Source organism: Girardinichthys multiradiatus, chromosome 4 (assembly GCF_021462225.1).
Source record: "Girardinichthys multiradiatus isolate DD_20200921_A chromosome 4, DD_fGirMul_XY1, whole genome shotgun sequence".
NCBI classification, from domain to species: domain Eukaryota; kingdom Metazoa; phylum Chordata; class Actinopteri; order Cyprinodontiformes; family Goodeidae; genus Girardinichthys; species Girardinichthys multiradiatus.
In genome coordinates, this window is record NC_061797.1 from 47,910,038 (window position 1) to 47,924,077 (window position 14,040).

The following is a 14,040-nucleotide window of genomic DNA, read 5'->3' on the forward strand; positions in this document are numbered from 1 at the left end:
CCAGCTTTTAGTCATGGTCCGTAGTTCCCAACTGGGTTGAGGTCGGACATTTGGGAAGGACATTTCCAAGCTTGATGCTAACCCGATTTAGCTATTAAAACTATTAAAACCAGTTTGGACGTGTGTTTTGGATCATTGCCATGCTGGAGCATCCAACCGTTCCAAGGAGGTAGTCCGTCAGCGTTATTTTATCATCATTATGCAATGCAGCCATACCATGATGCTGCCACCACCATGCCTGACATTTGGTACAGTGTTTTTAGGTTTGTAGACTTATCTTGGTTCCTTCAAACATCTTGTCATTGTGTCTAAACAGCTCCAACTTTGTCTCTTAAAACGTTTTTCCAGAGATTTCAGTCCAGCTTGAAGGTGTCTGTTTAGGAGCAGGCGCTTCTCTCTTGTTCACCATTGTCTCAGTACATGGCGATAATGAACTGGCCTCACAGTGGAAGTAACACTGGTGTTCCTGCAGTTACCAGTTCATGACAGACCTGATCTTTAACATTTACGGTTCTTGAACATTTATCGCCTTTTTATCTGAGGGGGATAGTTTGGGTGTTCTTCTAGACTTTGGCAAACGGGACGCACACCTAGATATCTTAATTACAGTTCTATAAATATTCCACCCTGGAAAAAGAACAATAAATCAGTAAATGCCAGAATAAATTTTATATTCATGCAAATGATGAGTGATTGGAAACCTTTAAAGTCAGAACTTCAGCGTACATCTTGGCTTGGAGCAAGAAGTTTTCCTGAAATCTCCATCATTTGCAGAGGGAAACAGCTGTGGGTGAAGTGGTAACTCTGATGTCATTTCCTGTAGTTGGCCTCAGTCAGGCATTCATAGGTGAAGAATACCCACCTGAATGCAGCCTGCAGAAACCTTTCAGATATAAATCTCGTGAACCAGCAGCTACACTTCTAAAACTTCAATGTTTCATGTTTTTACCTGTTTCTGTTCACCGTTGCATGTTTTTTTCACCTGTTAGTTGTTTCTAATATCTTCTGTCTTGTTGGTGTGTTTTGTCCTTACAGGCTTCTTTTAGCTTTCAGTACCCGTCAGCTGATGAGGTACAGCATCCAGCATGCAGCTTCAAACTGCACCAAACCTTCTGCTTTACCTTCACTCAGACACCGCTGTACCATCACCCCTCTTTTAATGTCATCTGATTTAAGGTCCCTGTGACCCAGTTAACCCCATCCTAAACTCAATTTATCGTCAACTTATTGGGTTTCATATGAAGAGATGAATATCAAGAAACCTAACAGTGGTGTTCTGTAGCAACTGGAAGAAATGGAAACCAGTTCCAATTTCAATGCTGCAGATCTTTTATGCTGTAAAAGTTTGGAGGTGGAGCCCCATTGATTAGGTCTGTTTGTCTATTAAATGCCAAATAGAGCTTGAGAGCTTCAGAACATGAATGCCAGTTCAACTCGTCAAACTAGTTTGTGTTTTAAACCATTCTGGACCTGTTATTGGAGAATGGCAAGGACCAGTACCCAACTTGAAGAGGCCACAGCCTTAAATCCAAGAAGAGCTGGATTTGGTCAGAACATAAAGCTAATGGCAGCAATACATGTAGTTGATGCATAATTAATTAATGCATAAGAGTGAAAGTGGTCATTATGTCCTCCAGCAGTCTAAGCCAATAGCAGCATAACTACACAGATAGTTCAGGATAAACTAAGCCACTCTAACTATAAACTTTATCAAAAAGGAAAGTTTTAAGCCTAGCCTTAAAAGTAGACAGGGTGTCTGCCTCACGGACTAAAACTGGGAGCTGGTTCCACAGTTTAGGAACTACAACAGGCAGTAAAAAAAGAAAACCTGTTTAATATAGTAAGTGACATGTCCTAGTCAAAGTTAACCCTAACGTTCTTTGCTACCGGAGGCCAATTTAATGGCATCCAGAATAAATGATTGACTAAATAGTTTGTATTTCTGAGGTTCTGGTCCAAAGACGACAACTTATATATTCTCTGAATTTAGAAGCAGAATATTTAAAGTTATCAACATTTTTATGTCTTAGAGACATGCCTGTAGTCTAACTGATTGGATTCATCAGGATTAATGGAGAAATGTAGCCGTGTTTCTCATGCTATTAAAATGTTACGAGTGGATGAATAAACACAGCAAAAAAACAGACCCAAACACTGAGCCCTGAGGGACTGCATTAAGTACCGTGGTGTGTGAGGAAGTTTTATTATTAGCTTAAACAAACTGGAATCTGGTAGACAATTAAGACCAGACCATATCCTAACAGCCTAGATTTTCTTCGTATTTATTATTTTATTGTCAGGTGTGGTGCATTTGTCAATTTATTGAGGAGAGTTTGGAGTTTCCTTTGTTTAAATCTTCATGACAAAAGGATACCAGAGTGTAACTCTACAGAACCTGGTACCCCCATATTTGTGGGACTTTGAGTTGTTTAAACTGAATGCTCTGATTGCTGTTGCAGGAACAGTGGCAGCAATAAATTAATGCTTTTCATGCCTGACGTGTAACTGCACCCAGAGCTCATTTTTCAACATATACAGGTCCTTCTCAAAATATTAGCATATTGTGATAAAGTTCATTATTTTCCATAATGTCATGATGAAAATTTAACATTCATATATTTTAGATTCATTGCACACTAACTGAAATATTTCAGGTCTTTTATTGTCTTAATACGGATGATTTTGGCATACAGCTCATGAAAACCCAAAATTCCTATCTCACAAAATTAGCATATCATTAAAAGGGTCTCTAAACGAGCTATGAACCTAATCATCTGAATCAACGAGTTAACTCTAAACACCTGCAAAAGATTCCTGAGGCCTTTAAAACTCCCAGCCTGGTTCATCACTCAAAACCCCAATCATGGGTAAGACTGCCGACCTGACTGCTGTCCAGAAGGCCACTATTGACACCCTCAAGCAAGAGGGTAAGACACAGAAAGAAATTTCTGAACGAATAGGCTGTTCCCAGAGTGCTGTATCAAGGCACCTCTGTGGGAAGGAAAAAGTGTGGCAGAAAACGCTGCACAACGAGAAGAGGTGACCGGACCCTGAGGAAGATTGTGGAGAAGGACCGATTCCAGACCTTGGGGGACCTGCGGAAGCAGTGGACTGAGTCTGGAGTAGAAACATCCAGAGCCACCGTGCACAGGCGTGTGCAGGAAATGGGCTACAGGTGCCGCATTCCCCAGGTCAAGCCACTTTTGAACCAGAAACAGCGGCAGAAGCGCCTGACCTGGGCTACAGAGAAGCAGCACTGGACTGTTGCTCAGTGGTCCAAAGTACTTTTTTCGGATGAAAGCAAATTCTGCATGTCATTCGGAAATCAAGGTGCCAGAGTCTGGAGGAAGACTGGGGAGAAGGAAATGCCAAAATGCCAGAAGTCCAGTGTCAAGTACCCACAGTCAGTGATGGTCTGGGGTGCCGTGTCAGCTGCTGGTGTTGGTCCACTGTGTTTTATCAAGGGCAGGATCAATGCAGCTAGCTATCAGGAGATTTTGGAGCACTTCATGCTTCCATCTGCTGAAAAGCTTTATGGAGATGAAGATTTCATTTTTCAGCATGACCTGGCACCTGCTCACAGTGCCAAAACCACTGGTAAATGGTTTACTGACCATGGTATCACTGTGCTCAATTGGCCTGCCAACTCTCCTGACCTGAACCCCATAGAGAATCTGTGGGATATTGTGAAGAGAACGTTGAGAGACTCAAGACCCAACACTCTGGATGAGCTAAAGGCCGCTATCGAAGCATCCTGGGCCTCCATAAGACCTCAGCAGTGCCACAGGCTGATTGCCTCCATGCCACGCCGCATTGAAGCAGTCATTTCTGCCAAAGGATTCCCGACCAAGTATTGAGTGCATAACTGTACATGATTATTTGAAGGTTGACGTTTTTTGTATTAAAAACACTTTTCTTTTATTGGTCGGATGAAATATGCTAATTTTGTGAGATAGGAATTTTGGGTTTTCATGAGCTGTATGCCAAAATCATCCGTATTAAGACAATAAAAGACCTGAAATATTTCAGTTAGTGTGCAATGAATCTAAAATATATGAATGTTAAATTTTCATCATGACATTATGGAAAATAATGAACTTTATCACAATATGCTAATATTTTGAGAAGGACCTGTATGCCATGCAACTCACTCAGCTGCCATCATAAACCTCACCTCATCACTGCCATGCCCCTTCAGTTACATAATCACTGCCTAAATGACCTCACTTCCTGACCTGAGACGTTTTCTGACCTTCAGTCTCTTTTCCTAAATGTGGAACTTCCTTTATGAACCTTCAAACAGCTTTTATTGCTGCAGTGAGACATAAAGCAGAGCCAACATTAAATTTTAACAACTTTAACCTCAATGATTTATTTTATTGTACTTGTATTCAGATTTAAAGCCAAGGTTTAAAGTGTGAGAGCTGTTTTCAAAAGGTTCATATTGCTAATGTCATATTTATGAAACAGAAACCAACCTCAATGCTCCTTACATGCAGCGCAGGCCTCACCAGCTCTCTGTGAGCCAATCATCATGTCGTCTCACCCCACCGTTTGTCTTCCAGATGTTCTTCGACAACTTTCAGACGGCTAAAGAAGCTCTGAGCAGCGCCACTTCTCAGGCCGCAGAGAAAGCAGCATCCAGCGTCCGAGACTTTGCTCAGAAGAGTTTCCGCTTGTCCATGGACATCAGGCTGAAGGCTCCCCTCATCATCATCCCTCAGTCCTCCACATCCCAGAATGCCTTGGTGGTGGATCTGGGACTCATCACGGTGGAAAACAGCTTTGCATTGCGATCAGGTGAAGGATTCCCTGTGCCAGTCGTGGTGGAGAAGATGGGCATAAAGCTGACGCAGCTGAAGCTCTGCAGGTATCTACACTACTTGAAAGAGATGAAGGGATGTCTTAAAAGGGTTTGAATTCAAGCTACACCAGAATTTTAGCAACAACTTGAAGGGATTATTAAAACCAGAATATAGTGTTTATTCTTTGGGATTTTATTATTGATTTGCTAAATCCTAATCACAATAAAAGTATAGAATAATTTATTGACATGATGCACAGCTTGGGTTTGGTTCCCCTGGTAACAAGACCAACTATGATAACATCACATTGTGCCCTTTTAAATAATAGATCATATATACAAGTCCTTCTCAAAATATTAGCATATTGTGATAAAGTTCATTATTTTCCATAATGTCATGATGAAAATTTAACATTCATATATTTTAGATTTATTGCACACTAACTGAAATATTTCAGGTCTTTTATTGTCTTAATACGGATGATTTTGGCATACAGCTCATGAAAACCCAAAATTCCTATCTCACAAAATTAGCATATTTCATCCGACCAATAAAAGAAAAGTGTTTTTAATACAAAAAACGTCAACCTTCAAATAATCATGTACAGTTATGCACTCAATACTTGGTCGGGAATCCTTTTGCAGAAATGACTGCTTCAATGCGGCATGGCATGGAGGCAATCAGCCTGTGGCACTGCTGAGGTCTTATGGAGGCCCAGGATGCTTCGATAGCGGCCTTTAGCTCATCCAGAGTGTTGGGTCTTGAGTCTCTCAACGTTCTCTTCACAATATCCCACAGATTCTCTATGGGGTTCAGGTCAGGAGAGTTGGCAGGCCAATTGAGCACAGTGATACTATGGTCAGTAAACCATTTACCAGTGGTTTTGGCACTGTGAGCAGGTGCCAGGTCGTGCTGAAAAATGAAATCTTCATCTCCATAAAGCTTTTCAGCAGATGGAAGCATGAAGTGCTCCAAAATCTCCTGATAGCTAGCTGCATTGACCCTGCCCTTGATAAAACACAGTGGACCAACACCAGCAGCTGACATGGCACCCCAGACCATCACTGACTGTGGGTACTTGACACTGGACTTCTGGCATTTTGGCATTTCCTTCTCCCCAGTCTTCCTCCAGACTCTGGCACCTTGATTTCCGAATGACATGCAGAATTTGCTTTCATCCGAAAAAAGTACTTTGGACCACTGAGCAACAGTCCAGTGCTGCTTCTCTGTAGCCCAGGTCAGGCGCTTCTGCCGCTGTTTCTGGTTCAAAAGTGGCTTGACCTGGGGAATGCGGCACCTGTAGCCCATTTCCTGCACACGCCTGTGCACGGTGGCTCTGGATGTTTCTACTCCAGACTCAGTCCACTGCTTCTGCAGGTCCCCCAAGGTCTGGAATCGGCCCTTCTCCACAATCTTCCTCAGGGTCCGGTCACCTCTTCTCGTTGTGCAGCGTTTTCTGCCACACTTTTTCCTTCCCACAGACTTCCCACTGAGGTGCCTTGATACAGCACTCTGGGAACAACCTATTCGTTCAGAAATTTCTTTCTGTGTCTTGATAATTAGGTTCATAGCTCGTTTAGAGACCCTTTTAATGATATGCTAATATTTTGAGAAGGACCTGTATTTACAAATATGATAGATGTTATCATTAAAAAATGTTTAATTAATTTGTGATATTAATTAACATTTATCTGTTTATGCTGTTTATAAGGATGACGGGTGAAGGTAGCAGGATATAAAAGAATTCAAACCAATCTGAAACTGAACATTCACAGAAAATAACTTTTAAATATTAATATTAATTAGCATTTATGTTTATCAGTTTATTCAGTCATTCTCTTCTTGTTGTAACGATGTTTGGCAGAAGACAATTGTACATACCACTGCTAGCTTTATCAACAAAGTTTGTATGATGTGCTTTGAGACACAACTTAAACAAGAATAGGAACTTTCTGGCATTATGCACAGAACATATCTTAAAGGTTTAAGCTCTCTAGGTGCCAACAGTGATTTTTGAGTAACCTTTTTAAGAGTGAAAGGTCAGAGGTAAATTTTTGCACATAAGCCATGCCCACTTTGCATAGTCGTTACCATATTGCCTACAGTCTGTAGGTGGTATCCTGAAGGCTTGTACCAAGTTTTATTAAAATCCATTCCAACATTTTGGCATCCCCTAGTTTGGGATCTCTCTGAAAATGAGTACATACCCTGATTTAGACCTTTTGAACTGCAGGTTTGAAGATTATTCGTAAATATTAAACTATTTTTACGTTGGGTCAAAAAACTTTTTTATTAACCCTAAAAACGTTTGGTCACGCATAGACATAGTTTAATAATTTAGTAGTACTAGAGTTTGTGATGAAGTAGGAATATATAAGTTTATAGTTCTTCCACCTCCTTTTAAAAAGGAAGAAGGAAATGTAATATGTGAATATATTTGCTCATGTTTAAAATAAATCTAAATAATATGTGAATAACAGACCTGATTAAAAGTTTCTGTTGATTCAAAAGAATACCAAAGCTCGACTTTCCTACCAAAGACATCGAAATCCTTCAGCCGATTAACTTGGACCTGCTCGTCATCAGAAACCTGTCTGCTTCCTGGTTCTCAGAGATCCCCGGGATCCAGGTCCAGGGGGTTCTCCGCTCTCTCAGTGTAAGTCTGTCCATGCAGCATTGTGGCTTTTTTTAAATAAGAGTTTATTCTTCTATATTGAGACAGTAACCTGTCCAATTGGAAATGTAGATGAGTCTGGGTGAAGACGAGCTTTGTGTGCTGATGAAGATTCTGGTGGAAAACATCGGAGAAGGAAGTAAAGATCACAGCCTGGATGTTAAAACACAGGCAGCCAAAGGTACGTTCACTCTGAGGATGTTTTCCCAGTGTTGATTTGTGGCGATGCTACCAAAAATGTCACTGAAGCATTTTATTTTTATTTTAACTTTCTCCAAATAGCTTACAGGTTGAATTATTATTCCATGACTTTGTTTCCCTGGGGTATAAATATAATGTAACACAGAGGCCCCTTTCTCTGAGAAGGTCAACCACTAACCCACTCTTCAAAATGGGAAAGACAATAGAAGGTATCATTAAAGTGTTGATTTTCATAACTCAGGAAGAAAACATCTCCGGACCCAGTTGTGTCCATATCTGCAGTCAGAGAAATAATTAAACAGTTTGAACCAAGACTAATAGACTGGACCAGAACCCAAGCTTCAATCACCCAGTGAGGATGATGGTAGGGGAGGTTAAACATCTCCAAAGATCTCTGATAGAGATCTGCAACAGGAAGTGGCATCTTGGGATCACCAAGTCTCCACAACAGGGAGATTCTGGTCCTGGAGGTCCAGTGTCCTGCAACTTTTCTATGACTTAACTGGACCAGGGAACTTTGATCAAAATGAGATTGAGACTCAGATTGAGCTTTTCAGCAACAAACAGTCCAGGTGGGTCTGCTGTGAAACTAAGGCTGAAGATGTTAAATAACTCCTCATGCTCCATGCATATGCTGGAGAACCTGTGATGTTGTAGACCTGCTTCTCTTCCAAAGGCCCCGGGACCTTATTACAGCGAAAATAGATTATCAATGGTGGGTTTAACTGGTTTACTGATCCAAAACATAAAGCCACACCAACTCAGAATTGGTTCAGAAGACATTTAACCGAACTTCTTCCATTACCATCTCATTCTCGTACTCGTCGTCTTCCGCTTTATCCGGGACCGGGTCGCGGGGGCAACAGACTCAGCAGAGATGCCCAGACGTCCCTCTCCCCAGACACCTCCTCCAGCTCCTCCGTGGGGAGCCCAAGGCGTTCCCAGGCCAGCCGAGAGACATAGTCCCTCCAGCGTGTCCTGGGCCGTCCCCTGGGCCTCCTCCCGTGGGACGTGCCTGGAACACCTCCCGAGGAAGGCGTCCAGGAGGCATCCGTTATAGATGCCTGAGCCACCTCAACTGGCTCCTCTCGATGTGGAGGAGCAGCGGCTCTACTCTGAGCTCCTCCCGGATGGCCGAGCTCCTCACCCTATCTCTAAGGGAGTGCCCGGCCACCCTACGGAGGAAGCTCATTTCAGCCGCTTGTATCCGGGATCTCGTTCTTTCGGTCATGACCCAAAGTTCATGGTCATAGGTGAGGGTAGGAACGTAGACCGACCGGTAAATCGACCGGTAAACAACCTGAGGCTCCATTAAAGAAACTGAAGATTCGAAATGTGTGTTTGCCTTCACAGAAAAGGCGAAGCTCTCTGAGCAAGGAGAGGTGGTGTCGTTACAGTCAGGATCTGATGGTACAATGGCCACCACCAACAATGGACTGTCTGAGAAGGACAGCGTCAAAGTCCTGGTTGACTTTGAAGTCAAAGAGGTGAAGGATCTTTTGTCAACAAAACCCTCGACATTAGAGTTTATCTCCTCAGGATTTAGATCATTCCTCCAATGTTCTTCTGCCTGTTTCAGGTGCTGCTCTCCCTCAAGAAGCTTATCAAGCAGGAAGAGGCGCCTTTCCTGGTCTTCCAGCTCGATCAGCTGGGAATCAACACTAAAGTCCGGATGTACGACATGAGCGCCACCACGTACATCAGACAGGTCTCTGTGAAGAGCCTGGAGTTTAAAGGTCAGATTTTGCTGGAACTGGTTTCTGTGGTTTTACTGGTATCTTCCCACTGCAGAGAGGCTGAAAAGGATTGCTTTTTTTTTTATTCCTTCTGGTTTCAGACTCAGATGGTGATCCGCTGTGTCTCATCAGCTCCTCGGCCGAGTCTGGAGCTGAGCTGCTCAAAGTAGAGTTCTGCAAGGTGAGGAGAAACCATAGAATCAGATGAGCCGTTCCTGTTCAGGAGGAGGGTTTCATTTAGTAACCTTCTGTCCATGTTTCATCAGGCTGACCGCAGCGGACCAGATTTCTGCACCACCCACAAGAACACAGAGCAGATGATCCATGTGAGTTCCTGTTCATCAAGATCTTCCACCATGGTCAATCCATCTGCAAATGAAATGTTTACGGTTCCTACAAAGTATTGAATTCATGAATAGTCCTGCCCTGGACAGGTGTGGAAAAATAAATATGGTATGCTGAAATATTTCCCCATATTAGACAAATTCCTGTTGTCTAGAAGATCCATCCTTGGACAATGGAAAATATTTTAAGAATTCTTAATGTAGGATTTAACCAGGATCAAGCATGTTCCTGTTGGATCAGCTTGTTGTTCTTCTAATTATGTCATGAGAACATCTGTGTTCAGTCAGTATTCATGTCTCTGCAGGTCACCTTCACTTCTCTGGATGTCATGCTCCACACCGAGGCTCTCCTGTCAGCCGTTAACTTCCTGTCATCGTCGTTGTCGTCCAGCAGCATGCCATCTGTGGAGAAGGAGGTCTGTCTAAAGACCGAGGAGAAGATGGCATCTGCGAAGTCCAGTCAGTATCTCTTCTACAGACAGAAGCCGCATCACCTGAACACATTAGGCCCGATTTTCAAAGATTACAAATGAATAGCGCTGAATTGCTGATGCAAAAAAAAAATGCATGTGCAATAAGTGGGTGTGTTGCACTCGATCTACAAAGATTGCGTGCTCAGTGAAGACCAGGTGCTCAGTGAAGACCAGGTGCTCAGTGAAGACCAGGCGCTCAGTGAAGACCAGGTGCTCAGTGAAGACCAGGCGCTCAGTGAAGACCAGGCGCTCAGTGAAGACCAGGCGCTCAGTGAAGACCAGGTGCTCAGTGAAGACCAGGTGCTCAGTGAAGACCAGGTGCTCAGTGAAGACCAGGTGCTCAGTGAAGACCAGGTGCTCAGTGAAGACCAGGCGCTCAGTGAAGACCAGGCGCTCAGTGAAGACCAGGCGCTCAGTGAAGACCAGGCGCTCAGTGAAGACCAGGTGTTCAGACCAGGTGCTCAGTGAAGACCAGGTGCTCAGTGAAGACCAGGTGCTCAGTGAAGACCAGGTGTTCAGACCAGGTGCTCAGTGAAGACCAGGCGTTCAGTGAAGACCAGGCGTTCAGTGAAGACCAGGTGCTCAGTGAAGACCAGGTGCTCAGTGAAGACCAGGTGTTCAGACCAGGTGCTCAGTGAAGACCAGGCGCTCAGTGAAGACCAGGCGCTCAGTGAAGACCAGGCGCTCAGTGAAGACCAGGCGCTCAGTGAAGACCAGGTGTTCAGACCAGGTGCTCAGTGAAGACCAGGTGCTCAGTGAAGACCAGGTGTTCAGACCAGGTGCTCAGTGAAGACCAGGTGCTCAGTGAAGACCAGGCGTTCAGTGAAGACCAGGCGTTCAGTGAAGACCAGGTGCTCAGTGAAGACCAGGTGCTCAGTGAAGACCAGGTGTTCAGACCAGGTGCTCAGTGAAGACCAGGTGCAAACGTGGTGCAGACTGCCCTATTTAAATGACTGACTGTCACTGTAGAGTGGCCGTAAAAGAAAGATGAAGTTCGAAACCATAGAGTAGGATGTACTAATGATTATAAAAACTATAATAATAATGAATTGCATTTATATAAGTATCTGAAAGTGCTACAAAACAGTAAAACATTTAAAAACATAAAAATAAAATGTACAGTTAAGCGATGAAATATAATATCAATTATAAAACCTAGAAAAGCTGTCAGAAAAATATTTTAAAAACTTGTCCTGCACACAGAACATTTTTTTTATATAATTTGGATGGAAAGGATTACATTTGCACAAGTTTGTACATGATTTTGTACACACAGACCATTGAAGATCAGGGCCTTTGTGTATTCAGACCTAACCTCAGCCTGTGCTGTCCCCTGCAGATGCCCTGGTCTCACCTGTAGACTCTGAGGTCGTAGATCTGAAGGCAACGATGACACTGGGAGCCTTCAACATCCTGGTGTGTGACCAGACCTGCAGCATGGCTGACATCAGAGTCAAAGGTGTGGAATCAGGTCTTAGCTTCTGATTCATGTGATTCACCTGCAGTTTCTCAGAACCGTGATGTGCTCCTCAGGTTTGAACAGCTCATTGTTGATACAAGGACCTCAGACTCACATATCGGCCCGCCTGCGAGACATCGTCGTCCTGGACGTGGATCCTAAAAGCATCCATAAGCAGGTGAGTCAGATGGCCCTTCAGGTTCATGTTAGTAAGGTGTGTCATCTGACATCACAGATAGTTTCCATCCTGCAGAGGACAAATACAGGCTGGTTCCATGTTATTAATGCGACCTACTGTGCTTTTCAAAAATATTCACGCTCCTTAAATGTCTTCACATTTTGGCTACAGTCCTCGAAGCAGCTGTCCTGGGTTCGAGTCCCGGACCCCTCTTTCCTGTCTGTCTACTGTCAAAAAATAGATAAATAAAGGCCACTAATGCCGAAAAAATATATTAAAAAAAAACTTAAAAGCCAAAGAAAACAAAACATTTTGCATCATTAGCTATAAAACGTGCACCTCTGTCAGCCTTATTTGCTTGGCAGTGGCTCTCCATGCATTACATGCTAGAGCAGTGCTACCCGCTTGCAGTTATCCTGTGACGTTGTTTTGACCTCATTGGTTATGTGGGGCCCTCTACGTCTGCCTCTGGGTGGAATCTTGTAATGTGGTTCCTCATGTTTATCGTGTTTTAGGATACTTTGGCTTAGTTTCACACAGCCTGCATATGGTGTGGCTCTTGTTTAAGTCTTGTGTTCACCATAAACTGTGTGGATGCCACACATCTGCCCTTCCATTTATGAAAATTGCGTTTTGAATGAACATTAATAACATGTTTGTTAAAGCAGGCTGCAGTAGAGCAGCTCAGGTTCCTGAAAACCCTTCAGGTCTTTACTGATCTCCTCACTGCAGGTCTGTTTTCATGTTTTGGTCCACTCTGAACTGTTCTGCAGGCCATCTCAATTGTGGGAGACGAGGTGTTCAGCTTCAGCATGAGTTTGACTCCGAACGCAACGGAAGATGCCGGCTATGCAGACACCTCTAGAACGGATGGCAAGATGAAGCTGACTGTGGGCTGCATCCAGGTGGTATATCTGCACAAGTTCATCATGTCTCTGTTGGTGAGTCAAGCGTCTGGATGACAGAAAGACCTCCCCTGGTTTTACCTTCACCAGTTAATATCTACTTAAGTTTTTTTTTTGTTTTTTTTAACAAATATAAATGCTGATTTGTTTTTGTTTTTTTTTCCTTTTTGACTCCGCAGAACTTCAGCAATAACTTCCAGACAACTAAAGAAGCTCTGAGCACTGCGACGGCTCAGGCTGCAGAGAAAGCGGCGTCCAGCGTCCGAGACCTAGCACAGAAGAGCTTCCGCCTGTCCATGGATGTCAGAATTAAGGCTCCCCTCATTATCATCCCCCAGTCATCCATTTCCCACCACGCACTTGTGATGGACCTAGGTCTCATCACAGTGGGGAACAGCTTCTCTTTGCTGTCGGTTAAAGATTGTCCCCTGCCGGCGGTCATCGACAACATGGAAGTGCTGCTATCTGAGCTGAAGCTCTCCAGGTCAGCCAAACTTGGTTGATGTTCCCAGGTTGCTGTGGAAAATCTTTTGAACCAACTATACTACATCTCTGCTTTCAAAATCAATGTAGGTCTAAATTTGTTATTCCTGGTGTTCTTCAGGACCTGGTTGGACTCCGATTCAAAGAAACCCAACGCCGAGCTCCTGAAACCAGTGAACCTGCAACTTAACATCAGGAGGAACCTTTCAGCTACCTGGTACAAGAAGATGGCCGCTGTGGAGGTCAATGGAGACCTGAAACCCATGAAGGTATGAGAATGAAAGGGAGAAGACTAAAGATAATGAATTACAAGACACACAGGTGAATTCCTGATCTGTTCGACTGGTGTGGTGGATCATCTCTTTATCATCTAAAATGCTTCCTAAAATACATTCCAAGGAGCCTGCTAAACAAGTCCACTTCATCACACCTCGACTACCATGCTTGGCAGTAGGTCTGAGGTGTTTGTGCTGATCTGCTGTGTTTGGGTTTTTATGGTGTTGCTGTCTGAGATGTTTTCCACTTGGGAAGAACTTTTCTCTCTGTGGAATGATGGTCTTCAGATGATTTGGAATTGACCCTCTAAATGTCATATGCACTGAGTTCATGTAGAGCTTTTAAGGTCATACTGACCACTTAAAGCTCATCACAGTAGAGCCGGACAGATCAGTACGCAACCTGGGGTTAGGTTCCTTGCCAAAGGGCAAATAGCCAAATGACAAAAGGAAGCTGGAATGAAACCCACAACTTTCAAATTACAAGACAACTACTTTACCCACTGA

At 43.5% G+C, this 14,040-nt stretch overlaps 1 protein-coding gene across 1 annotated transcript in view; it reads left to right on the top strand.

Annotated features, from left to right (window-relative positions):
• Nucleotides 1–14,040, top strand: part of vps13c (vacuolar protein sorting 13 homolog C) — a 110,217-nt gene that overhangs the window by 67,166 nt on the left and 29,011 nt on the right. Inside the window, exons 78-91 of the mRNA XM_047362512.1 lie at nucleotides 4,566–4,870; nucleotides 5,134–5,146; nucleotides 7,327–7,461; nucleotides 7,552–7,660; nucleotides 9,034–9,167; nucleotides 9,260–9,416; nucleotides 9,518–9,597; nucleotides 9,683–9,742; nucleotides 10,066–10,219; nucleotides 11,573–11,692; nucleotides 11,767–11,870; nucleotides 12,644–12,811; nucleotides 12,955–13,259; nucleotides 13,380–13,527. Of these exons, the coding sequence (XP_047218468.1) occupies nucleotides 4,566–4,870; nucleotides 5,134–5,146; nucleotides 7,327–7,461; nucleotides 7,552–7,660; nucleotides 9,034–9,167; nucleotides 9,260–9,416; nucleotides 9,518–9,597; nucleotides 9,683–9,742; nucleotides 10,066–10,219; nucleotides 11,573–11,692; nucleotides 11,767–11,870; nucleotides 12,644–12,811; nucleotides 12,955–13,259; nucleotides 13,380–13,527 (1,992 nt within the window). The remainder of the gene's footprint in view (nucleotides 1–4,565; nucleotides 4,871–5,133; nucleotides 5,147–7,326; nucleotides 7,462–7,551; nucleotides 7,661–9,033; nucleotides 9,168–9,259; nucleotides 9,417–9,517; nucleotides 9,598–9,682; nucleotides 9,743–10,065; nucleotides 10,220–11,572; nucleotides 11,693–11,766; nucleotides 11,871–12,643; nucleotides 12,812–12,954; nucleotides 13,260–13,379; nucleotides 13,528–14,040) is intronic.